The 25,459-nt window shown below is 51.2% G+C and overlaps 1 protein-coding gene across 6 annotated transcripts in view; it reads right to left on the bottom strand.

The window, feature by feature from the left end:
- LOC144770775 (phospholipase A2 inhibitor and Ly6/PLAUR domain-containing protein-like) overlaps positions 1 to 25,459 on the bottom strand; it is a 1,602,193-nt gene that overhangs the window by 1,137,495 nt on the left and 439,239 nt on the right. For all 6 annotated transcript variants that reach the window (XR_013599021.1, XR_013599024.1, XR_013599023.1 and 3 more), the window contains exon 4: positions 24,692 to 24,844. Coding sequence is in view for 2 of the 6 variants with exons in the window: in XM_078655533.1 (XP_078511659.1) it covers positions 24,692 to 24,844 (153 nt within the window). In the remaining 4 variants the exon portion in view is untranslated. The remainder of the gene's footprint in view (positions 1 to 24,691; positions 24,845 to 25,459) is intronic.

Raw genomic sequence — 25,459 nt, forward strand, 5'->3', positions numbered from 1 at the left:
CCGGCCCAGGGCAGTAGTAGCCGCCGTGGCCCGAGTGGAATGGGCCCTCAGCCCAACAGGAGGCTCCTTCCGAGCCAAAGAGTAGCACACTTTGATGCACAGGACGACCCACCAAGAGATGGTCCGCTTATGCACCGCACGTCCCTTCTTCGCACCCACGTAGCCAACAAACAGTTGGTCATCCACCCGGAACTGGCGAGTGCGATCCATATAAAATGAAAGCGCACGTTTTGGATCCAGACGATGGAGCCGCTCTTCATCCTTTGAAGGATGCGGAGGCGGGAAGAAGGAGGGTAAGGTGATGGACTGCCCGATGTGAAAAGCAGAGACTACTTTGGGCAGGAAAGAAGGTCTAGTTCTCAGAACCACCTTGTCTGGATGAATGGACATGAAAGGAGGTTTGACAGAAAGAGCCTGGAGCTCACTCACTCTCCTGGCAGAGGTGATGGCAACCAGGAAGGCCGTCTTTAAAGTCAGGAGACAGAGAGGACAGGAATGAAGTGGCTCAAAGGGAGCACACATCAAGAAGGTCAGAACCAGGTTCAAGTCCCACTGAGGCATCACAAACGGAACAGGTGGATACATGTGCGTGATGCCTTTCAAGAATCTCGTTACAATAGGGGACTTGAACAAAGAAGGTTGATCAGGCAGCCTTAGAAAGGCCGAAAGGGCAGAAAGGTAGCCCTTGATAGTGCCCAGAGCAGAGCCCTGCTGGGCAAGAGAGAGAAGAAAGAGGAGAACCTCGGAGAGAGGGGCAGAAAGAGGGTCCACAGCCTTTGCTGTGCACCATGCCACAAATCTGTTCCACCGGCAGGCGTATACCGACTTTGTGGAGGGACGCCTGGCTGCCAGAATCACATCACAAACTTCAGGAGGCAAGTCAAATGGCCTCAACTGTCGCCGCTCAATCTCCACGCATGGAGGTGGAGACTGGACAGGTTCGGGTGGAGGACCGTCCCCTGCTGCTGCGACAGAAGGTCCTCCCGAAGGGGCAGGCGGATCGAGGGACCGACTGACATGCTAAGTAGCTCGGAATACCAGTACCTTCGAGCCCAGTCCGGAGCCACAAGGATAACTTGGGCCCGGTCGCGCCTGATCTTCTTCAGCACTCTGGGCAGAAGTGGTATAGGCGGAAAGGCGTACAATAGACCGCAACTCCACGTGCGCCGAAAGGCGTCGCCGTGCGAGTGCCGTCTTGGAAACTCCAACGCGCAGAACTGATGACATTGCGCGTTCTCTTCTGTGGCGAATAGATCTAACCAAGGCTCTCCCCATTTCAGAAAGAGGCCTTGCGCCACGTCCGAGTTCAGACGCCATTCGTGATCCACCGAGCACCAACGGCTTAGTTCGTCCGCCCTGGCGTTCAGAGAACCTGCCAGGTGTTGAACCGTCAGAGTCACGCTCTGACGTTCCAGCCATTGCCAGAGATGCAGAGCTTCCTGGCAAAGGGTCCACGACCCCACTCCGCCCTGCTTGTTGCAGTACCACATGGCGGTGGTGTTGTCCGTGAACACCTGCACTACACTCCCGTTGACAAAGGGGAGGAATGCCTTCAGTGCTAGACCGATCGCCCGCAGCTCCAACAGGTTTATATGGAGCCGTGACTCCGCCGGAGACCAGATGCCTCTGATCTCCGCCTCTCCCAAGCGGCCTCCTCAGCCCCGGAGGGACGCGTCCGTCACAACCACATGCTCCGGTTGGGGAAGGGAGAGGGATCTGCCTCTGACCCAATCGCGGTCCGTAAGCCACCACTGCAGTTGTCTCGCAGTGCCCTCCGAGATCAAGACATGGTCGGACAAGTTGCCCTGATGCTGGGCCCACTGAAACTTCAGGTCCCACTGCAGAGCCCGCATCCGCCACCGGGCGTGATGCACCAGAAGGATGCAGGAAGCCATCAGCCCCAGCAGCCGCAGCGTCAACCTGACCGAAACCCGGGATAACGGCTGAAAGATGGGAATCAAAGCCTGTATATCCCGGACTCGCCGTTCCGGAGGATAAACCCGAAACTGCGCCGAGTCGAGAACCGCTCCGATGAAAAGGAGCTTTTGAGAGGGACACAGGTGTGATTTCGGCACATTGATGGAAAACCCCAGCTCGTGCAGGAGGTCTGCCGTCATCTGAAGGTGGTGGACGACTGTCTGGGGCGAGCCCGCCTTCAACAACCAGTCGTCCAGGTAGGGGAAGACTGAAACCCCCAACCGGCGCAGATGGGCTGCGACCACCACCATCACCTTTGTGAACACCCGTGGGGCGCTGGTAAGGCCGAATGGGAGCACGATAAACTGAAAGTGCTCGTGGCCTACCGTGAACCGCAGGTAACGCCGGTGGGCCGACAGGATGGGGATGTGAAAATACGCATCCTGCAAGTCCAACGCTACCATCCAGTCTAGGGTCTAGAGCAGCCAAGACCTGAGCCAAAGTCAACATCTTGAACTTCTCCTTCCGGAGGAAGCCGTTGACGTTCCGTAGATCCAAGATAGGACGTAGGCCCCCTTTGTCCTTCTTGGTTACCAGAAAGTAGTGGGAATAGCAACCACGCCCTACTTCTGGCCCAGGAACGTGCTCGATGGCCCCCTTGGCCAAGAGGGCCGTAACTTCCTCCTGCAGAAGTGTCAAGTGGTCCCCCGACACACGGTGGTTCTGCGGTGGCATGGCTGGAGGAGTGGTCTCGAAGGGGAGGGAGTAGCCCCTTCGGACGAGCTGCAGCACCCACCTGTCCAATGTGATTGCGCGCCAGCGGGCGTGGTGATGGCGAACCCTGCCACCCACTGGCGTCACATGGGCCTGAAAGCACGGACTAGGAGGATTTGGAGGCCGATGCTGCGGGGGGAGGTGTGGTCTGACCTCGCCGTTGTCCCCGACCGCCTCCACGGTGGATTCCACGGCCGCCACCACGTTGAGAAATGTGTTGCGGCGTGTGGCTGGCAGCACGTGTGGGACCGCCCCTTCCTTGGCCACGAAAGGAGCGAAACGAACCCGTTTGCTGGCGCTGGGTCGAGAGACCCAAGGACTTGGCCGTGACCCTGGAGTCCTTGAAGCGCTCCAGCGCGTGGTCCGCTTTGTCGCCAAACAGGCGACTGCCATCGAACGGCATGTCCATCAAGGCATTCTGGACATCTGCCGAAAAGTTGGCGGACCTCAGCCAGGCGTGGCGACGAATCGCCACCGTCGTGGACATCGCTCTGCCCAGCGAGTCGGTCGTATCAAGACCACACCTGATGGAGTATTTTGCTGCGTCTCGGCCTTCAATCATAGCTTTGCCGAGCTTAGCCCGTACCTCCTGCGGTCATTCTGGCAGCAGGTCCGCGACCGTATCCCACAGAGAGTGAGAGTAGCGGCCCAAGAGGCATGCGGTGTTGCAAGACCGCAGTCCCAAACTCAGGGACGAGAAGACCTTTTTTCCATACTGGTCGTACCTCTTGGATTCCCGGTCGGGCGGGGCCGACGGGAATGCGGTCTGGGAAGTCGAGGCCTGGATCACCAGACACTCAGGGGTAAGATGGGTGGACAGGAACTTGGGGTCATCCTTACACGGACGGTGGCGTCTGGCCACGTTCCTATCAACAGGCGGACCTGAAGCGGGCCTGGACCACGTGCCCAAAAGAACGTCAGACAAGGCTTCGTTGAATGGCAGCAGTGGCTCCTGTGGGCATGACTGCGGTTTGAAGACCTCAGTGAGGATGTTAGGCCTCACGGCCGCGACGGGGAGCTCAAGGTGTAAGGCCTTGGCAGCCCTCATCAGCACCACTGAATAAGCAGCCCCCTCCTCCGAAGCCACGGTAGGAGGCGAGACAAAGCCAGGGTTAGGAGAGTCATCCAGACCACTGGCGTCACCCAAATCACCTGTCCAGTCCACATTGTACTGACACTCGCGTGACAGAGGGTCCTCAGACCCCTCCCAACCCTCTCCGTAATCTACATATTCACCATATTCGGAATCAACAATGTAGACCGGCTCCCCGGGGTCCACAGGCCCCATCGGCGTCGGACTCGGCGTCGGGCGACGCTGGTCCGCATCCGCGTCCGGAGTCGGAGATGGTATGGGGGCGGCGCCGCCCGGAGCCGGCGCCGGAGCACCGGCGCCGCGCGGGGGCGGCGTCGGGGGCAACCCCGATGGAATCGGCACCGGAGAGGCCGGTAGATCAGCCGGCATCGACCCTGAGGGTCCCTGCGGCGCCGGGCCGGAGCCGTCGGCGGCGCCGGGGCCGGAGCACCCGACGGCGTCGAGGCAGGAGCACCCGAACCGCTAGGGCCCCCGGACGGAAGCACAGGGCCCGAAGGCGCCGTAGGCCCCGTCGGAGGAGACAGTGCCCTCATGGCCATGAGGAACTCCTCTATCTCCCCGGGCGTTGCGCCTTGCCCAGGGACCGTAGGGTATGGAGCAGGCCGCGCCGGCGACTCACGCGGAGCCGCGGGGGTGGGGCCACCCGAACCCCCGGCCGCATCGCGCGAGCGTCGGGGGGAGTCGGGGGTATGATGATGACGCCCCGACTTCTTGTGTTTCCTACCTGAGGAACCAGAGGAATGGTGACGACTTCCGGAGCGCTCGTGGCGGCTCCGCGACCGCTCCCTCGACCGCTCCCTCGACCTCCGGCCGGACCGGGACCGCTCTCGACGTGGGGCCGACACCCGCAGCTCGAGTAGCTTGCGGGACCGCTCCCGCCTAGCTTTACTCGTCAGGGCCGGGCAGTCGACACAGTCGTCCACGGCGTGGTCGGGGCCCAGGCACCGGAGGCAGAGTCGGTGATGATCCGTGACCGACATCGTGCGGTCACAATCGTCACAGTTCTTAAAACCGGGGATCCTACCGGCACCGTAGAAGAATCAAGGATTCACAGAAAAAACTTTGGTCAAAAGACCGGAGTACTGCACTTCTCGGATCTGCGCTAACTGGCGCGGAAAAAAGAAGAACTGACGTCAGCGCGCGGAGGCGGCGTCTATATACTCCAGCAACGTCATCACGGCGCACGACGCCAACGACGGATGCGGAGCCGCAGGGGACGCCTCCAGACGACGCCTACCGACGCGCAGGGGTACTGCTACGCAAAAGTTTCCAGATCCAGACTGACGCCTGGGGATATTCTAAGGTAAGGAATCTAATACTAACCTGTTTCTTTCAGATATTGAGTTCCTACAAGAGTTATTCAGTAGAGAGGGACAACCTAGAAGTCTTCTCACGGACAATGGGGTGCAACTGTGTTTGAAAGAGATGGAGGACTTCCTTGAGGAGAGGGGGATCATACACAAACGTTGTGCTTTGTACCACCCTGAGACCAATGGCATGGTCGAGCGTTTCAATAAGACTCTCAAAGAGAGCATTCAGTTGGCCAAAACCAGTGGCATGAACTGGAAGGAAGAAGTATGGAGACGGGTAGAAGCATACAGGTTTACCCCCCACCAAACGACGGGCGTCACCCCTTTTGAGTTGCTCCGAGCAAGAATACCCAACACAAAACTGTCGCCTGGTTGGATGGGGTGGCACAAGGGATGGTCAGACCACTCCAAAGAAGCGAAAGGACTAGAGAGACAGAGGGAAGCAGTGGTTGAGAGGAAAGAAAGGTTTGACAGACTCCACTCAACACATGAGGCAGGGTTCAAAGTCAGAGACGATATGGCAGGGCAAGTTGGTCTGAATACAGTAGGCCCACTAAGATTACTAAATTGTTTAGGAATGCTGTAAAGACCCAGGAAGGAAAGATCTGGAACCTGGGAAGAGTTGTGAGGTATCACCCCCCGGGCAGGATTCCTGTAGGGAAGAAGGGCGTGAAAGCAATTCCGAGAAGAGTATGGGTTCCCCTCCCAGGGAACAGGGGACGGTCCCTCACCCGGGTGGTAGGACAAGCCGTCGAGTGACCAGACCGCCCACACATTTAGAGCAATATTTGATGATGTAACTTTCTGCTCTACACCTGTTTTCTTATGTTTCATTTCTGATGTCTCATTCTGTAGGGAAGGGGGATGTGTGGTATCTCCCACCCGCGTCCTCCCCCCTCCTTGGCAGCTCGGAATGTAATGGAACTGCTCGCGGTGACATCACTTAGAATGTCACCGCGACCAGGGTTCCAAGGCGAGCTCCGCGCAGGCACAGTGAAGCTGTCACCTGCTGTGGCTGGGGTGGTTTCATATCTACGCTCACACGAGTGAATAAACGGTGGTTTACTTTTCATCCTACTGTGTCCGCCATCCGTTCTTGCTAATTTCACACTTTGGTAACGATAAATCTTTAATTAGTGCTCAAATATTTCAAGATCACACCAGAACGTCAATATTTTTAATACCAAATGAGAGGAATCAATTGAAGGTAATTTAAATTAAGGTCAGAATAGTTGGGCATTGTAACCCCTGAGCAGTCAAAAGTGTACAGTATCTCTGATCTGACTTTTTAAAGTTATATAAATAACACATTACTGGTAAAGGGTTTACTGATACCCAAATTAATGACCTTAAAAGGATAAAAAGCTGAGTTGGCCTTCCTGGGATTTAAAATCCTGACCTCCAGACCACTGCATGCGTCAGTGGTGAGTATTAAATCGCTGAGACATCTTCCAGCCTCGGGTTTGGCCAGTACAGACACCCTGTATTGTTTTCTTTCAAGTAGGTTGCATGTAAAGCCTGGCTAACCAGTGGTCTTTACTGCCAGTGACAGCGGCAGAGTGAGTCACTCACTAAGTCCACACTCAACTTAACATGTTGGTAAGTGCTGGCTTGTCGGTACATTTTCTTGTGTTCTTATGGAGTTCAATAGACTGTAAACTCCATCAAATGTCTACTTTTGAAGCAATCGGAACACAAAAGGAGAATTTGCAAGTTACAGGGAGAAACTAGAGGAAATGACATACAGTACAAGGGGGTGAGCTAGGTAAACAATTATATTGGCTACAATGTCAAAGAAAACAGGCAATATATGGCCACCCCACTCGCGCACTCTCTCTCTTCAAGACATGTGATCTGTATATAATTCCTAAATTCATCCAAACGCATTACTGGGCACACCAAATGGGAATTACAAACTTACTTTTCAAATAGTTTTAGGCACAGGCTGATTAAGTGATTTATCATTTTGCCCAAATTGATGTGACGTTAAGCGCCGAATTCCAAAGGTTCCATAGTCGGCAGCTCTAAGCACATCCTCCTACCGCTCATGTAAGGGCATGATGTTTTCAATTTGTGTTTTAGAGTCTTACGTTTTTTTTTTTTAGGTCTGAGCTTTCACCTGCCATCCCCTATCTGCAGCTACACTATGCATTCCTTTGTTTACACATTGGAGCATCAACCACTGGTGGTTTCCCAGGTCTGGCGTGCTAGGTCCAAGGCCCTGCTGGCACGGTTTGCTATACCCATTATGCTACTCAGGGAAAAACTAAGAAACTGGTAAGATAACTTTGTTGGTGACAGAATACTGAGAGCCTTGGGTGTAGTGTGCAAGCCGCAGCTTTCAGTCCCAGCAGAAGATACACCTATTGTTTTACAGCTGATAATAAAATATGTTAAGTGCCAATGGACGCTTTCATTATTTATTTTCAGAATTTTATATAGTGCTGGCTAGACCTGAGGGTATTAGCGCTTTAAAAGACATGTTACACAGATACATGTACAAGACACAGAGACCATAGCACTAGTAGAAGAATTTCAACTTCATATAGTCTACCCGTAAGAGAAAAAAACATTACAACAATTGTCAATGTATATTTGTTTATGGTAAGAACTACATAATGTGGTGAACATTCTTGTTAAAAAACTAGTTTGCACACCGGTGTTGTTGATAAGATAGCGTTGTATGCCGATGATGTCCTGTTCTTCCTGACTGATATTGATAGGTCGGGACCGCGATTGCTGCGAATCTTACAGATCTTTGGCGAATCCTCGGGGCTCTATATGAACCCGAGCAAGTCTACGCTCTGGGTTCTGGACGAACAGTATGCTTTCGCTATAATGCTCGCACCTCGAGGAATGAAATACCTGGGCGTATATCTCTCGGCTTCACCAATTGTCTCTAGACAGCGGAACCTGGCCTCGTTGTGGGATCGCGCGCAAGAGGATCTTAAGACGTGGTCTCGCATGCCCCTAACGTTCTACGGTAGGTCGGCTATTTTTAAAATGGTGGCGCTCCCTCGCCTTCTTTATCAATTGCAGAATCACCCCTTTTTGCTTCCGCCGCATTGGTTCCAACAGGTTAATTCGGCTCTGGGTGGGTTTCTTTGGGAGGGGGGGGCAGTTTGCGTGGCTCTGCGCACGTGTTTCCTCTCCACATAGACATCCTTTCCTATTATCAGGCAGCACACCTGTTGGTGCTTAATGAGTGGTGGTACGGGGCTCAGGGGGATCCAGCGTATGCAGTGGAGCACCATTTGATGGGCACTAGGTTGCTGCACATGTTGCTCTACTCCGCACCGCTGAGACGGGGCCTTCCCTCGGCCACATAGGTGATATTTCATGTCTGGCGGCGGACTCTGCACTGGATGGGGTGGTGGAATGTTTTGACCCGGGAGACGCCTCTGTGGAGTAATGGGCGGTTGCCTCAGCTGGGGGCGCTGCGTGGTTTCCAGGGATGGCATTCTATAGGGATATCGTCCCTAGGCGACACAATGACAGATCTGACACTTAAATCCTTTCAAGAGCTACGTACCAAATATGGGATGCCTTGGTCCCAATTCTTTCAATATTTACAGTTCAGACACGCACTGTCACCCCACCTAGTGGGTTTGGAGTCCCTACCTGAGTTTAGTACCCTGGAGGCAAAGGTGTTCATGGGTGAAATGCCAGACCGTAAGATCTCCCGCATCTACCAGACGTTAGTTCATCATTGCTCTACTGATTTACAGCGCCTCCGGACAGCATGGGTGGGGGATGTGGGTGACCTTGAGTAAGAAGTCTGGGCGGAGGCTCTGGCGAGCCCACGTGGAGCCGCCATATCCACACGCCTACGATAAATACAATTTAAATACCTCCACCGCGTGTATTATATCAGGGTGGGATTATGGAGGGCGGGAATGATAGGCTCCCCCGAGTGTCACCGATGTGAGATGCTTGAGGGCACACTTCTACGCACAGTTTGGGATTGTCCTGCATTGAATAGATTTTGGAAGAGGGTGTTCTCCTGTTTGTCGGAAGTGTTGGCTTGGGAGCTTCCATACACGCCGAGACTAGCATTGCTGCATGTGCTGGAGGGTATTTGGGGCAATAGATATAAGCACCACCTGTTACTACTGGGTCTTACGCTGGCGAAGAGGGATATAGCCAGGGTTTGGAAGGTGACTCGAGCTCCACCGCTGGCGGCATGGAGATTTGGGGTGGACTTCTGTATGGGGCTAGAGCTGCCAATCTTTGCTGCCAGGGGATACCCCCATAAGCATTTTAAAATTTGGATAAGGTGGGCGGACTATCGGGGATTGGAGCTTGACTCACCGCCGGAAGAAAGATCCATTGTACATATTTGAATTGAGATGAAGATAGTGATCTGTGGGGTGCTGGACGGACTCAGTTTGCTACATTGGTCATACAATCCTATAGTTGTAATGGCATATACGCAATCGGGGGTGGTGGGAGGGAGAGTTGTTGTTTGTTATAAAAAGTCTACGGCAATATTGTGATTTCATTGATGTATGCTGCAGTCTCCGGGTTACGGAGCTATGCGATATATGTAAATGTCGGAATTTTGTAAAGCGCACAGCTACCTCCACCGGAGGTGTCCCGGCGCTGTCCGTATACCACTTAGGAACCCTTCCTGGCTTTCCTGGGAAATGTCTACTCCTGGGCACCCCCCAGGTGCAGCCAGGCATCCCAGAGCTTTTGGGGCCGTTGTGGAGACTGAGCAAGCTATTGCCCAGAGTTGCAGCGTGGGACCCATGATCAGAACAGGCACTGAGGCGAGAATATCCAGTCAGGGGAATTAATGAGCCGGAGACCCGCCGAGGCGGAAATCGAACCCTGGTCCCTGGCCAGAGCTCTGCATCAAGGTCTGCCTGCTCTAATCATTGAGCCACACTTCTCCACGACCTGTGACAAATAAAATCTGTTAAAAAAAAAAAAACTAGCCTGCACGTAAATGCGTCATTTTGAGTATGGCTTCCAGCCAGACACGCTTTTTAGCCAACAGCAAAATGCATTGTGGGTTTGTAGGTTTACTTGTCCCGTTGTGGTATGGGCCAAGGAGACATCATTCTAAGGGGATATATTTATTTTATGTATTTATTTTATTTATAAAGTTTTATATAGCGCGAACAAGATCCCGAAGGATATCAGAGCACTTTACAATAAGTTGGTGGAGAGGACAAAATAAAATATACACAGAAATTGTGAGAAAAAAAACAACAAAAAAACACAATGATAAACAGTAAACAATGGTACACATAGAGGGCTATACACTTTTGCCACTAGTTTTTTATATATGCGTTTTTTATGTATGCATTTTCTGTTTTGATCCTTGACCAATGATACGTTATATGTTTGTTTGATTTATATTTTGTATTGTGTTGTTACACAATTTTTAGTTGAATTGTTTTTATAATATTATTAAAATGAATGCTTTTTTATAAAATTATCATCCTTGGTTTCATTTAGTTGCTCTCCCTTATGTATCTGTTTGTGTTGACAATTATTAGTTTTTTAAACATCTTTTTATTGAAAAAAACAAAGAAAAACCAATAACAGGTGACTTACATCGCGGAATAAAAGGATGAGCAATATATATACAGGGCATAATGGACGGAGAACTATCAATAAAGCCTACTCACAAGCTACATCGGGTGTGCGGCCGCACAACATTCAGGATAATCAAACAAATGCCAACCACCAACCCCACCTCCCCTGGAAACAGGATAAACATTGAGCAGCAGTACGGAGTAGAAGGGAGGGGGGTGCAGCAGTAAAAAGGTTACGAGACTACAGCCGCATCCCGAATACAATAACGGATGACGCAACAGTTGGCTAATTTATGCTAATAATAGCCCCACCAGAGCCCATCCACCCAAAACACAAATTCACGCCTCAATAAGACCACCTATATCAGGATTCTAAAGGATTTCAAACATAAAAACTACAGACACTGACAGGACAAACACCCCTCCCCCCACCCTGCACCCCTGCATATGGCTTCCGCCCGTCCGCAACTAGCAGTGTGCCTGTCGCCCCATCTAACTAGGCACTAAACATTGAAAAAGTGGAGGAGGACACCTCAATACGGGCCCCCGGTCCCCCTCCCCAGAACCAAGAATCCCCCAGGATTAAACCCACAGCTCTATTAGAAGCGATATAAAACGAAACAGGGGAAACAGTAAACACCACCCGACCTCCCGTAAATGCAATGGTAGCGAATCCCACTTCAGCAAGTCCACGGCGCCAAGCCCCAACAATCAGTCTCATCCTTGACCCTTCCAAACAGTTGTGCAAGCCCCTTCCGGATGGACTGTCGCCTCCGCTAGATCGTCAAAATGCCGAAACAGTTCAGTAAAGTTCCTTCCGAGGCTAGGCAAAGTTTTAAAATCACTGGGAACTCCATCGACATCGACGATGTCCCTCACCGCGATGAGCTCCCAGCGTCGTTGTCTCTGCGATCGTACTGAAGGTGTCAGAGAGGGGAAAAACGCTGTTTCATCCCGTAGACAGTTCCCACCAAGAGAGAGAGGAAAGGAAGCACCAAGTAATCCACACACAGTTGGCAATGATGGAGGGCTTGGCAATCCGTAGAGAGCACCGAGTACACGGTCGTCGGCCTTCACATTGCCATGAAGCTCCGACACCCCTCGTGGTACAGGGCCCACTGCCGTTACAAGGACATCCGTGGGTGGTATAAGCCGATCAGGATATTGCGACGAATCAGGGTCCGGTCCCTCATGCCCATGTCCGTATGTAGCCGCTATCATTTTCTGGACAATGGACTCCACATGGGAATGCAGTGCCCGATAGCTGCCAGTACAGTCCGCATCGACGGTTCAGACTTCGTCCCACCACATTTTGTTCTGAGTCGACCATAATCGCGTCCCCCAGAGGCCCCGGACTTCCCCGGGGGGACCAGCAAAATTGGGACGGACTGTCACGGAGGGAGACTCAGGGCGTACAAAGGCCACAATCCACGCTCCGCTACCGCGAGCGAAGACCCCGACTCAGCAAACACCGGCGGCGGCAAACCGGGTCTCCGGGTCAGGGACCTCCACCCACAGCCACAATCGTGCCTCGTCAACCCTCCGTCGATTTTTAGGCTCGAGCAACAACCGCCGTCAAAATCAGGCTTAGAAAGTTCTCCACATCCGAGGACCAGACCCTGTCGATCACCCACGGCCGATGTTATTCAACTGGATCCCGGCTGGGCCAGTACTCGAGTCACAAGCTGGTGTAGGCCCCAAACTGAAACTCGACATAACTCCGTCCACCAAGCTGGTAAAAGTCCCGGGATTGCTCTAAAGTACAGCACAGCAGTTCACACGCCTGGAGGCAGGGTGTAAATTTAGGATTAGTAGCAGGATCATCTGCTGGGGGACGGAGTTCAGCGGAGCCGGGAGCCTAAGCGGCCATCTTGGTTGCCTGCGTAGCTCCTCCTCCTTTGTTGACAATTATTGATGATTGCCTAGGAATTGCTGTTTACTTCATTTAATTTTCCCTATCCTAGGAATTGAACAATTTACTATTCAGGGGGTCCTTGATAATCGCACTAAACACATAAAGGGTCCAACATTAAGCAGACGATATGGACCATAATTGTTAGTTGTGCTATGGAGCTAGGAACCAAGAGTTAGACACCTTATGAGTATCACAGCCCCTTATGGTAGGAATTTGCTCATTAAGAATCTCTTGGCTTCCAGTTTGAAAGCCATCATCGAGGCGAGTCTGCGTACATCCGGAGAAAGAGAGTTCCATATTTTAGGGACAGCACCAGAGAAGGCTCAGTGACAAGTTCTCTTTTAGCTAAGGATGAAAGGTTTCAGGAGGAGAGTAGAGGCACTTCTGGAAGCCCTTTCCCTGCAGGATAATTCAAGTTTTTGCGCTAGATAAGTGGAGTATTGAAGTGCAGGGCGTTGTGCGTCAGGATTGCAATCTTTAGCTGGATTCGTGCTTCAAAGGGTAGCCAGTTGAGAGATTTCTGGACTGGGGAGATGTGCTTGTTTCGTTTGGAACCTGTAATCAATCTTGCTGCAGAGTTCAGCGAGGCCCTAAGTGGAGCCAAGGCATATTTAGGAAGGCCACAGAGTGTTGCACTGCCATAGTCTAACCTTGACAAGTGCTTGTACCACCTGCTTGAAATCCTTTTGTGGCAAGAAGGGTTTGATAATTCTGAGTGTCCTCATCAGGTGGTTTGCTCCCTTACAAACGTTGCTGATATGAGCCTTCATACTCAGGTACTTGTCCACTGTGACTCCAAGCGATTTGGCTGAATCTATGATGATGGGAGTGCAGCTGAGAGTCGTGAGGTGAGGTAACCAGAGATCGATCTTGGGGGTGTGGTTTTGCGGGAAGATGAGCAAGAATTCCGTTTTAGAAGCGTTGAGCAGGAGATGATTCTCTGTTAAAAAATTTTGGGTCGACGTGAGGATAGAATTTAATGAGATGATGTTGTCGGGGGAGGACATTTTCAGATAGAGTTGTGTGTCGTCTGCATACATGTGGAAGAGAATATTCATAGTTAAGTAGGTTAGTAAGAGGTTCCAAGAAAAGATTGAAGAGGATAGAAGTAAGGGTGGGTCCCTTGGGGGACTCCCATGAGTACTGGGGAGGGCTGAGAGAAAGAGTGATTTGACTTGAATCTGTGAGATCTGTGGAGAAGGAAGGATGAGAACCAGCGGAGCACCAGATCCGGGAAACCCATTCTGTTTTGTAGGATGGATAGGAGAATATCATGAGAGACCGTATCGAATGCAGAGGATAGGTCAAGGAGGATCAATAGGCAGGATTCGTTTTTGTCCAGCATTTTCAGGATGTCATCAAAAATGTGTATGAGGGCCAATTTAGAGATGTGACCCCTCCTGAAACCAGATTGATGATGGTCTAAGAGTTGGTAATTCTCAATGTGAGCACAAAGCATATATGACATCTGAACTTTGATGAGTAAGCCTTTCTGTAAGCCATGTCATTTTCATATAACAGCATGTCTAAGTATGTTGGGACTTCTAGGATCATGAGCAAAAAGTAGTAACAATGAAACCTCAACTCCCAGCATGCATAGTGCTCTTAGCTGAAAATGGGGTATTGCTCTGTGCCCTGTCACAACACAGACCCAGCCAGCAGCTCTGGAACGCTGGTGATTTGCAGAATGTGTCATACATGACACGTGACAGCCTGGCAGCTACAAAACACGAGGGAGAGTGGGACCCCACAAAAATAAAAGTAGACAGGAAGGATGCAAATAGACTGCAGAGAGAAGACCCCGGGGGAAGTCATGGGAGGTGGATACGAGCAGCTGTCCCTGTGATCCTGAGAGGGGGTCTCTTACCCTTTGACACGAGAGTTCAAAGGGCACACTCTGGGGTCAAACCCCCCCTCCGACTGCTGCGGCCATGCGAACATATCACCTGTCAGAAAACAGATCGAGACAGCCCCTTGCATGCCACAGGTCCGTCCTGTCAGAGCAGAGGCACACGGCAAGCAAAGCTGCATTTCAGCAGAGGGTTCCCTAATTATAAGAACAAGCGCGCCTCGCACTCACAAGTGGGGGGAGTGCGGCCGAGAACAGGGACGCGCAGCGTTTCCCTTGCGGGAGCGAGCACGATAATTGCTACCAGATGGCGCAGCTTGCTCCCGCAAGGGAATCGTCAAACGTGCACACGTTGCCATTCAAAGCGATGCAACGCATGCACGTTTTTGCCTGAAAAAGGGAATTGATGGCCTAAGGTCTTTTTCCTATGTAGCACATGCACGCTGCATAGGCAAGACCTAATAATGATATTCTGGCTAGTCCTGCATTTACTTCTACAATACTGACATGATCTTTTTTAGATATGGCGATCTTTAGGGGCATTCTAAAGTCTATCAAAACAGGACACCCGCTTTATCCTTTGCCGCCCAGCAAGCTTTGGTTACCGGATGCCACTTTGTTACTAATAATTATGGTTCTTCTCAATTCCTCCTTACCTGAGGGATATATCCTTTTAAGGTGGAAACACGCAATAGTTTTACCGCTTATGAAAAAAGATAAATTGGATCTGACCATTCTGTTACATTTTTTCCCTTATTTTCCTGTTACCTATGTTCTCCAAAACTTTTGGAGAAACACTTTAATGCTCAGCTTACATCATTTGTGGTAGCGCAGAAATTTTCGTACCCCTCCCAATCGGGCTTTAGATCCAAACACAACACAGAATCCATCCTTCTGTGCGTAAATGAGCACTTGAGACCACAAATTGATGAGGGATGAACAGACACGCTTATTCTATTAGATCTTAGCACAACTTTGACACCGTGTGTCACTCCATCCAGACAGACAGATTGTTGTCCCAAGCTCTGGAATGCTCAGCACTGGCGTGGCTTGTATCGTTCTTAAAAGATCGTACATTCCAAGTGTTTTAATCAACTGCCAGGTCTGAATCGCAAACCTTAACCTCTGGAGTCCCCAGTTGTTCAACATCTATGTCCAACCTCTGCCAGATGTGGTGATGACTTGTGGCTTGACCTTATTTTCTTATGTAGATGACACACAGATCATCTTTACATTGTCATCTGCACCTAATCATGTACCCTCTGTACTTAATCTGAACTTGAGCTTGAGTCGCATCTCATGGATGAATACAAATTTGCTCAAGCGGGATAAAATGAAGATCATAATTCTGGGCAGGCACTCCTCTCTCTGAGGCCCACAACATTGGCCGAGCTCTCTTGGGGTCTGCCAACTCCATCTCCGAAGGTCAAAAACTTGGGATTCTTGCTGGATGACACACTTTGTATGAAACCTCGGCTGAGCAAGGTGACTGCAACTTGCTTTGTTTAAGTGGCTAAGAAAGATAATTTGGAATATCCCTGTTGGACTTGGCCCTTTTGGCAGGTTCACCCCGAAACTTTTTGCATTTTCCTGGCCTGTTTCTGTAACCTGGTGATTTTAGGCCTCTGCGCACTTTTTCACTGTGGTCCAGTGTAAAGTGCGTGCGCTCTCTGTGTATGTGTGGTGAGAGTGGCCTGCCCTCCCATAGAATGTGTGGGGTGTGCAGGGGTAAATTTGGTATGTGTGAACTTGTGAGATTAAATGCTGCGCGATGATGTGCACAGATGTAATGTGTCTAGTGTGGAAGTGCCACTTCTAGAAGTTGGCATGTCTGTGCAGTGAATGTGAATTGACTGTCTGGATTGTGATTGGCTGCAGCTGACTGGTGTGCCTGGCTCCAGGAGTCGGGATGGGTCTGCCCCGGTGGTGAATGGAGAGATCTGCATGTTGATAGGAGGGAGGAGTGCACCTGGGACCTGAATAGGGCTGAACCTTCCCTCCACAATGCTGGCTCCACCCGCTGTGGTGTGTCTGATGTCCCTGACCCACCCTGTGAATAGGCAGAGGGGCTGAGCAAAACAAAGTGCTCAAGAACCAGTTGCGTCTGGTTCGCCCCTTGCCTGCACCTTTGGAAAGAAAGGGATGATGTATATAAAAGAGGGGCCGTGACCCCATGATTTTGTTCTTGTTCCTTGACTCAAATCGATTAGGGGTGTGCTGCTGCTGGGGCCCAGGGGAAAGCTTGCCTCCCCGGGCCCTGCCCAGCCCCTGGATGCCTAACGGCCTTTCCCTGGAAACCTTTGCCTGTGTTTCCCTGCTTGTTGCTGAGACCCTTTGCCTTCAGGGGCCATTTCTGGGGCCTTTGGGGTTGTTGTGCTCCCCAATGCCTCTGGAGCGCTTTATTTTCATTTATGGGCAGAGCGCTGTCGTTTTCCCAGAGGGAAGCGCTCTTGCCCCATTTGGTCCCAGTGCGGGTGCCCACCCCGCTTATTGCGATATTTTTATTGGCAGGTGCCTACCCTGCATTATGCAGGCATTTATATTTCTAATTACAGGTGCCCACCCCTTTTATATTTCGCCACAAGGGAGCCTACCCCTCGTTTTGTGCCAAGGAACGATCACCACCGCGGCCCGTGCAGCTGGGGTGGAAGTCTGGCAGCCAATGACTTTGCTGGGCGGGACTTCTGCTTGAAGACAGAATGTCCCGCTCGACGCTCTGTAGCTGCCCTGGAGCCTCGCCGGCTCCATTGAGAAGTCCCGGGTCCCAGGAGGGGGACCAGGTGAAGTAAAGAGGCGGCAGCGGCCGCCGATGGCAGCGTGGGGCTCCCAGGAGGGACAGGGAAGCCCCGCTCCACAAGAGCAGCATGCCGGTCCCAGCGAGGAGGAGCCCGGCGGAGTCCCCGCCCACACAACAGCCCGGTGAGTGTTGAAGGGCTGGGGGGAGCTTTGGGCGTGTGTTGGGGTGCCTGACCAAGGCACAGTGGCAAGGGTGCATTTAGGACGGCCGCGGATGGCAGTGGGCCACCCCAACGTTTTCTTAATGATTTCCCGAGCCGAGGGCTCCAACATCGGGCCATACCCATTTTCTTGTGCCCAGAGGGGCCCACGCTCGTTGTTTTAGGAGCCAGTATGCTCCCTGGGGGACAAAGTTATTTGTAGAGCCTGCGGGCTCCAACGATGGGCATGTTTATTTTAAGAGCCCGATTCCCCCTACCTTGGCCTCCACAGATGCGCAGCACTTAGTGCCAGCTGCAGCATTTAGGCCTCCAGTGAGTGTTCTCAGCTGCCCAGCAAGTAGTGGGCAGCTGCAACGTTTAGGTTTGCGCAGATGGCGCACCCCTGACTGGCGCTGCCTTAGCAGCGCGCCCTGACATTCTGGACACAGGGGATTTGAGCCACTTCTTGGATTGCCAATTGGCCAGGGGGGCTGGTAAATGTATAGGGCGTAAGGCCCTAATGTGATTATGCCCTAAAGTGATGTGGTGCTAGGAAATGTATTGTGTATAGTATGTTTTGCGCACCCTGTATCTGAAACCTCTAAACTGTGGTTTATGATTATGAGGTTATCTTGCATTCCATGTGGTTATGCTAGTAAGATTATGTTTCACTCTGTGATTTACGCCCCTAATGTGAGTTATACCTAGGAGGTAGGGTCTAATGTGTTTAGACTAGTGAGAGATTGCATAATGTGTTCATGCTGGTGAGGTTGGCGCAGGATGTAATTTGCGCCTGATGTGACTGTGCATAATGTAGTTTATGCTACAGGTTGAGGTGGAGTACAGTGATTACCAGTGGTTACTGGTTGTATGTTTATGATCTATTTTTACTTGTACAAATTTCTGCTAAGTGTTGATCCTGAGAGTGGCCCACGTGGCCCTGTCCTGTGTAAATAATCCCTTGTGAATATTGCCCGTGCCAGTTGGCATAATGTATATTGTGTGATTACTATCTGATGTGTTATGAGAATAGAAAGGCTATTTTTATATAACCTTGTGTGGAGTTCCTTTTGTGGTGTGCCTGGGATGTTGTTGCTGTGTGCGTGCGCAAATGCTTTACACATTGTTTCTGGGATAAGCCTGACTGCTCGTGCCAACCTACCAAGGGGGTGAGCAGGGGTTATCTTTGGCGTGTAACTCCCTTGTCCTGACTAGAGTGGTGGTTTCTGCCTGGCTTTGGCGCAAGCCTTAGCCAACCAGAAATCCCATTTCTAACATTGGTGATCAGCGGTGAGGATTAGGACTTGTGGTTGCGCCGTACCACAGCGACAACTGGCCACATTACAAAACTCTGCATTTTATATAGTCACATGTTGGGGATTATTGTTTGTGATTTTGTTTTTCCTCAAGAGTGTCATTTTTTTAAATGGTGTTCCTGCGCTTTGATGTTTAGTGGCAGAAGAGAGAAAATGACAGGGCGGGACGCCAGTAGAGGGGGAGGTTCCCATAGATAGGGAGTCCCTTGCTGGGTCCAGTGCCCAATCCCTGTTCCTGTCCCCAGAGGTGTGGGTAGATAGGAGAGAGGGGGTGTGGAGGATAAATGGCTAGCTCAGGAGGGTGGTTATCGCCTGAGTGTAGTGTGTGTGTGTCTGGATTCCCCAGTATGGTAGGAACCAGTGGTGGCAGCAAAAATGTGTCCAGTGCGTGAAGTCCCATTCCCAGTTCCCAGAGTATGGTGCCTGGTGCTCAGTATGAGGGGTACAGCTCCATGTGCACCGAAACCCTGTCTCAGGGCCTGGAGGGCTCCCAAAGGGAGCGCCAGGTTGGGGGCCTAGGCCGTACTTACAGGTCATTTGAGGAGGATCTTCCTGTGTCTAGAGGAAGGGGAGTTTCTGTAACCAGAACTCCGCGGTCCTGGTATTGGGTGGTACCGCTCCTAAGAAGAAGGTGCAGTAGTCCTGGTTGAGGAGTAGGAGGGGGACAAAAGCCCCAGTGGAAAAGCAAGTGGGTTAGGGGCCAGCCAGAAGGGCTGAGTCATCTGTGAGTGACCATGGTGACGCCACTTCTGTTCTGAGTCAGGCAGACTGTTGCACGACACATTAGTGATGTGTCACTCTCAAGGGGGGCATGCGTGCTCCCTCTGAAGTCCTGGTTCGCTAGGCATTCCCCGAGGAGGGGAAGGCCAGGTTCAGGTTGTAGCCTGACCTGGAAGGCAGGGCATCTGTAATCAGTGTCCTGGCCGGGTTAAGTTCTGGGGGTACCCCTGTGAACATGGGAAGGACCCATCTGAAAGGAGAGGGAACCTGTGTTTCCCAGAAGGGGTGATGCAGGCCTCGCCGGGATCCTTAGGGTCCCTGGCTGACTATGGTAATACTGCCTTGAGAGCAGGTGCGGCCTATCTTAAAGGAAGGGGCCCCTGCTCTACAGTGGGAGGGTGCAGAACTCTGGAAGGGGGTGCAGAGGAAAGGAGTCCTCGCCTCTGACCCGGTGCATCCGGAGTGTAGATCCCAGGCGGTAGACCAGTGATGGAGAGAGGTCCTGAACTGGTGGAAGAGTTGTGTTCTGGAGGGTGCTTCCCTGGGAGGGTGCGGAACCCCAGAAGTAGAGGTAGGGGGGCATTTTTGCCCGTGACCTCAGGTCAGCCTGAGGGTGCGGACCCTAGGTTGAAGGATTAGTGGTAGTTGTAGCTACACTGGGAGGGAGAGTGGAGAATGGCTATTGGTTGCCAGGGGTTACTGCCCCCCACTCTGTGGATTGGCAAGGATCTGTGACATCTGGATGGCCTAGGGCCTGGTCCTGGCCGTAGACAACTAGAGAGTACCAGTGCGGTATCCTAGCTGAGCCAGAGAGTTCTTGTTTAGAGGAAACCATGTGGGTTCAGAATGGCGTAGAACCGGAGGGTGTCCCTGCCGTGCGGGCCTGCGTCCGTGTTCTATCGCCCAAAGCAGGGAATCCCATCAAGAGAGTGATTGGTCTACCCTGCGTTTTGGCTGGAAGGGGGTTGTGTTGGACTTGGTCCTTTTGGCAGGTTCACCCCGAAACTTTTTGCATTTTCCTAGCCTGTTTCTGTAACCTGGTGTTGGTGATTTTCGGCCTCTGCACACTTTTTCACTGTGGGCCAGTGTAAAGTGCGTGCCCTCTCTGTGTATGCGTGGTGAGAGAGGCCTGCACTCCCATAGGAATGCATGGGGATATGTGTGTCCATGGTAGTTCCTGATGTGTGGGGAGTGCAGGGGCGAATTCAGTATGTGCGAACTCATGAGATTAAATGCTGCGCGAGGATGTGAGCGGATTTAATGTGTGTAGTGTGGAAGTGCCACTTCTAGAAGTTGACATGTCTGTACAGTGAATGTGAATTGACTGTCTGGCTTGTGATTGGCTGGAGCTGGTTGGTGTGCCTGGCTCCAGGAGTCAGGATGGGTCAGCCCCGGTGGTGAATGGAGAGATCTGCATGTTGTAGGAGGGAGGAGTGCACCAGGGACCTGAATAGGACTGGGCCTTCCCTCCTCAATGCTGGCTCCACCCCCTGTGGTGTGTCTGATGTCCCTGACAAGTGCTCAAGAACCAGTTGCGTCTGGTTCTCCCATTGCCTGCACCTTTGGAAAGAAAGGGATGATGTGTATAAAAGAGGGGCTGTGACCCCATGATTTTGTTCTTGTTCCTTGACTCTAATCTACCAGGAGCGTGCTGTTGCTGGGGCCCAGGGGAAGGCTTGCCTCCTTGGGCCCTGCCCAGCTCCTGGATGCCTAATGGACTTTCCCTGGAAACCTTTGCCTGTGTTTGCCTGCTTGTTGCTGGGACCCTTTGCCTTAAGGAGCCATTTCTGGGGCCTTTGGGGCTGTTGTGCTCCCCAGCGCCTCGGGAGCACTTTATTTTAATTTATGGGCAGAGCACTGTCGTTTTCCAAGAAGGAAGCGCTCCTGCCCCTTTTGGTCCCAGAGCGGGTGCCCACCCCGCTTATTGCAATATTTTTATTAGCAGGAGCCTACCCTGCATTATGCCCGCATTTATATTTCTAAATATGGTGCCCACCCCGTTTTATATTTCGCCACGAGGGAGCCTACCCCTCGTTTTGTGCCAAGGAACGATCACCGCCGCGGCCCGTACAGCTGGGGCGGAAGTCAGGCAGCCGATGCCTGGAGCGGGGCGGGACTTCCGCTTGAAGACAGGAAGTCCCGCTTGTCGCCCTAGAGCTGCTCCGAAGCCTCGCTTGCTCCATTGAGAAGTCCCAGGTCCCAGGAGGGGGCCCGTGTGAAGTAAAGAGGCGGCAGCGGCCGCCGATGGCAGCGTGGGGCTCCCAGGAGGAACAGGGAAGCCCCGCGCCACAAGAGCAGCGTGCCGACCCCAGCGAGGAGGAGAACGGAGGAGTCCCCGCCCACACAACAGCCCAGTGAGTGTTGAAGGCTGGGGGGGGAGGCACCAGGCGTGTGTTGCGGTGCCTGACTTAGGCACAGTGGCAAGAGTGCATTTAGGGCAGCCCAGGATGGCAGTGGGCCGCCCCAACGTTTTATTAATGATTTCTTGAGCCCGAGGGCTCCAACGTCGGGCCATACCGGTTTTCCTGTGCCCAGGGGGGCCCACACTCGTTGTTTTAGGAGCCAGTGTGCTCCCTGGGGGGAAAGTTATTTGGAGAGCCTGCGGGCTCCAACGATGGGCATGTTTATTTTAAGAGCCAGATGGCTCCACCTCTGGCCTAATGATTCCTAGAGCCCGAGGGGCTTCCAATATTGTGTACTTGTGCCTCGGGCACTGAGGGGCCCATGCCTTATTGCCTAAGGGCCAGTTCTTTCCCTTCAAGGGGCCTCAGTATTGATTGAGCCAGTGTGCTCCCCAGGGACAGTTGATCTCAGAGCCTAGAAGGCTCCCACGTGTGGCAGTTTTGTTCCTAGGGCCAGTGAGAGCCCATGCCACAGTTTTGCTGACCCCAGCTGCCCAGCAAGTAGTGGGCAGTTGCACCGTTTAGGTTCTTTCTTTCAGGGGTCCAGTGCTTGATAACCCAGGAGTGAGACGCACTCCTTCCCCCTACCTTGGCCTCCACAGCTGCACAGCACTTAGTGCCAGCTGCAGCGTTTAGGCCTCCAGTGAGTGTTCTCAGCTGCCCAGCAAGTAGTGGGCAGCTGCAACGTTTAGGTTTGCGCAGATGGCGCACCCCTGACTGGCGCTGCCTTAGCCGCGCACCCTGACATTCTGGACAGAGGGGATTTGAGCCACTTCTTGGATTGCCAGTTGGCCAGGGGGGCTGGTAAATGTATAGGGTGCAAAGCCCTAATGTGATTATGCCCTAAATTGATGTGGTGCTAGGAAATGTGATGTGTATAGTATGTTTTGCACACCCTGTATCTGATACCTCTAAACTGTGTTTTATGATTATAAGGTTATCTTGCATTCCATGTGGTTATGCTAGGGAGATTATGTTTCACTCTGTGATTTACGCCCCTAATGTGAGTTATACTTAGAAGGTAGGGTCTAATGTGTTTAGACTAGTGAGAGTTTGCATAATGTGTTTATGCTGGTGAGGTTGGCGCAGGATGTAATCCGCGCCTGATGTGACTGTGCATAATGTAGTTTATGTAACAGGTTGAGGTGGAGTACAGGGATTACCAGTGGTTACTGGTTGTATGTCTATGATCTATGTTTACTTGTACCGATTTCTGCTAAGTGTTGATCCTGACAGTGGCCCACGTGGCCCTGTCCTGTGTAAATAATCCCATGTGAATATTGCCCTTGCCAGTTGGCACAATGTATATTGTGTGATTACTATCTGATGAGTTATGAGAATACAAAGGCTATTTTTATATAACCTTGTGTGGAGTTCCTTTTGTGGTGTGCCTGGGATGTTGTTGCTGTGTGCGTGCGCAAATGCTTTACACATTGCCTCCGTTATAAGCCTGACTGCTCGTGCCAAGCTACCAAGGGGGTGAGCAGGGGTTATCTTTGGCGTGTAACTCCCTTGCCCTCACTAGAGTGGTGGTTTCTGCCTGGCTTTGGTGCAAGCCTTAACCAACCAGAAATCCCATTTCTAACAATCCCCACTCCAGATCAAAGGACTGAGAACCAGGCCTTAACTGGATACAAACTGGAGTATGGCAATGTGTTATACCTGGGCTTCGACAAGGCAACAATTCACAGATTACAGTTAGTAAAGAATGCGGCTGCTAGACTGACTTAAAACATTGACATCAGTCTCTCATCTTCTCCACGAGCTGCACTGGCTCACACTCTCTAAACACATTAAATTTAAAGCCTTATGTTACATGTTCAAGGCCAAATCTTGACTGGAACCTCGTTATATTCCGGACCTGTTGGTGCCCTATCAGCTTACTCGAGCTTTGCGATCTCTGAATCAGGCATTCTTTAATGTGCCCAGATTCTGCCTGCCTAATATGGAAGGGCTCTCTTTCTCTTACTTAGGCCCAAAATTATGGAAATTGCTTCCTGAACACTGAGAACCTGTGCGTCGTTGCTTGGATTTCATAATGGTTTGAAGACCTGGCATTTTTAATCTGCAACGTCTTAAATTCTTAACCTTACTTCTTCTGTGCCAAGAAACCCCTGAGTACAGCTGTGCACAGCACACATCTTCAACTAAATAAATATAAATATGGATTATGGAGCAGGGCAGGCCTTCTCAAGTTGTGACAAGCCAAAGAATTGAGGTTTGATCTGCTCCCAAATGACACTTCCAAGAATGTGGTCAAATGGGGTCATCAGACGCAAATAAAGAGTAGGGTAAACTGTAAGTATAAAATAGGAGGACCATTATGTCCATGGTGGAGGAATGTTTAAGAGGAGAATTAGTACCACATTTTGCTAGTTAGTCAGTTTAACCACACAGGAGTGAGAGGCACTTAGACATGGTACCATATTCTCCCACTGACAAGTGCAATTCCTCACAGTGTTTTTGAGTGCCTACACATTCATCCCGTCTTATCTTCTTACAAATTAAATTAAACATCTACTATGGTCTATCTTGCTCTGTATACATTTTTGGCTATTCTTCAAAGGTCTTGTCCTAAAGAGGCCTCATAGACCACCAGCATGGAAAGGATGGCTATTGGCCAAGCAAGGCGTGTGAAATTTGGGCCAGTTGTTGCAAACTGCTTGTGGCACTGTACTCATGCTTAAATTTATAAGGTTGGAGACCTGCCTGTTACAACTAATGTAGGAAAAGAAAATGCAATCTACAAGAAGGAAGGCACTAGGCACTGCCTAGGAAAACAACAGCAAAATGGTGAGAATGTATGGCTGAGCAAGGGAAAGTCCCATGGTCATGCAGAGTCCTTAATATGTGGGTGAGCAGACATCAAAGTGCTTGTACTGCAGGAGATGTAGTAGTAGCACTCTTACATACCTGTGGGTATGGCGGGTTCGCAGTTGTCAGTGTTGCAGCAGGTAGTGTTACCTCTTACTTTCACATATGTGGCAGTCACAGTTTCAACTTTATCACACCTTTGGCTTCTGGTACCACAAGCCCTGATGAATATACTTGTTGTTTTTGCAACACCTGCACAGTAAGCAGAAACCCAAATAAGGATTTGAAAATGCATTTGCCAAAGTCAGAGCAACTACTGAAGAAAGTTGGTGGTGTGTAAATCAAACTGCAAGTCTTTTTAAAACATTTAGAGACATTCTGGGAAGCAGTGCTTCTAAAACTCTAATATATGTTTTGAGAGGCTCGTTTGTTTCATGGGGAAAGAGCTGATCAAAAACCCTTCTTTTGGCCTGGGTGTAATTTTGATGAGGTTCAAAGCAACTCTCGCTGGACATTATTTCGGGGGTGTTTCAAATATATAAACAAACTCTCACATTTTGACTTTGGAGTCATCACAGTCGTTGACTAGGCTTGCAAGCGGCATAGACTCTATCGTTCTGTTATGGCTGTGCCTGGGAAAGATGTGAAATGTTTCTACTAGTAAGTTTTAGAAGGTGTTCATGGCACATGGGAGGCCTATAGGGGGTCTAACACCTCCATGTGGTTGTAGTTCATATGGTAATAAGTCTAGTAGTGTTCAGCTGCCAGCCCATTTATTCATACATCACAGAAGACATGATAAGTTGCGGGGTCTAATGAAGAGGTGTTCCCATGGAGACAAAGCATTAACTTACCAGAGCCCAGGAG

The sequence above is a fragment of the Lissotriton helveticus genome, chromosome 7 (assembly GCF_964261635.1).
Source record: "Lissotriton helveticus chromosome 7, aLisHel1.1, whole genome shotgun sequence".
Lineage (NCBI taxonomy): Eukaryota > Metazoa > Chordata > Amphibia > Caudata > Salamandridae > Lissotriton > Lissotriton helveticus.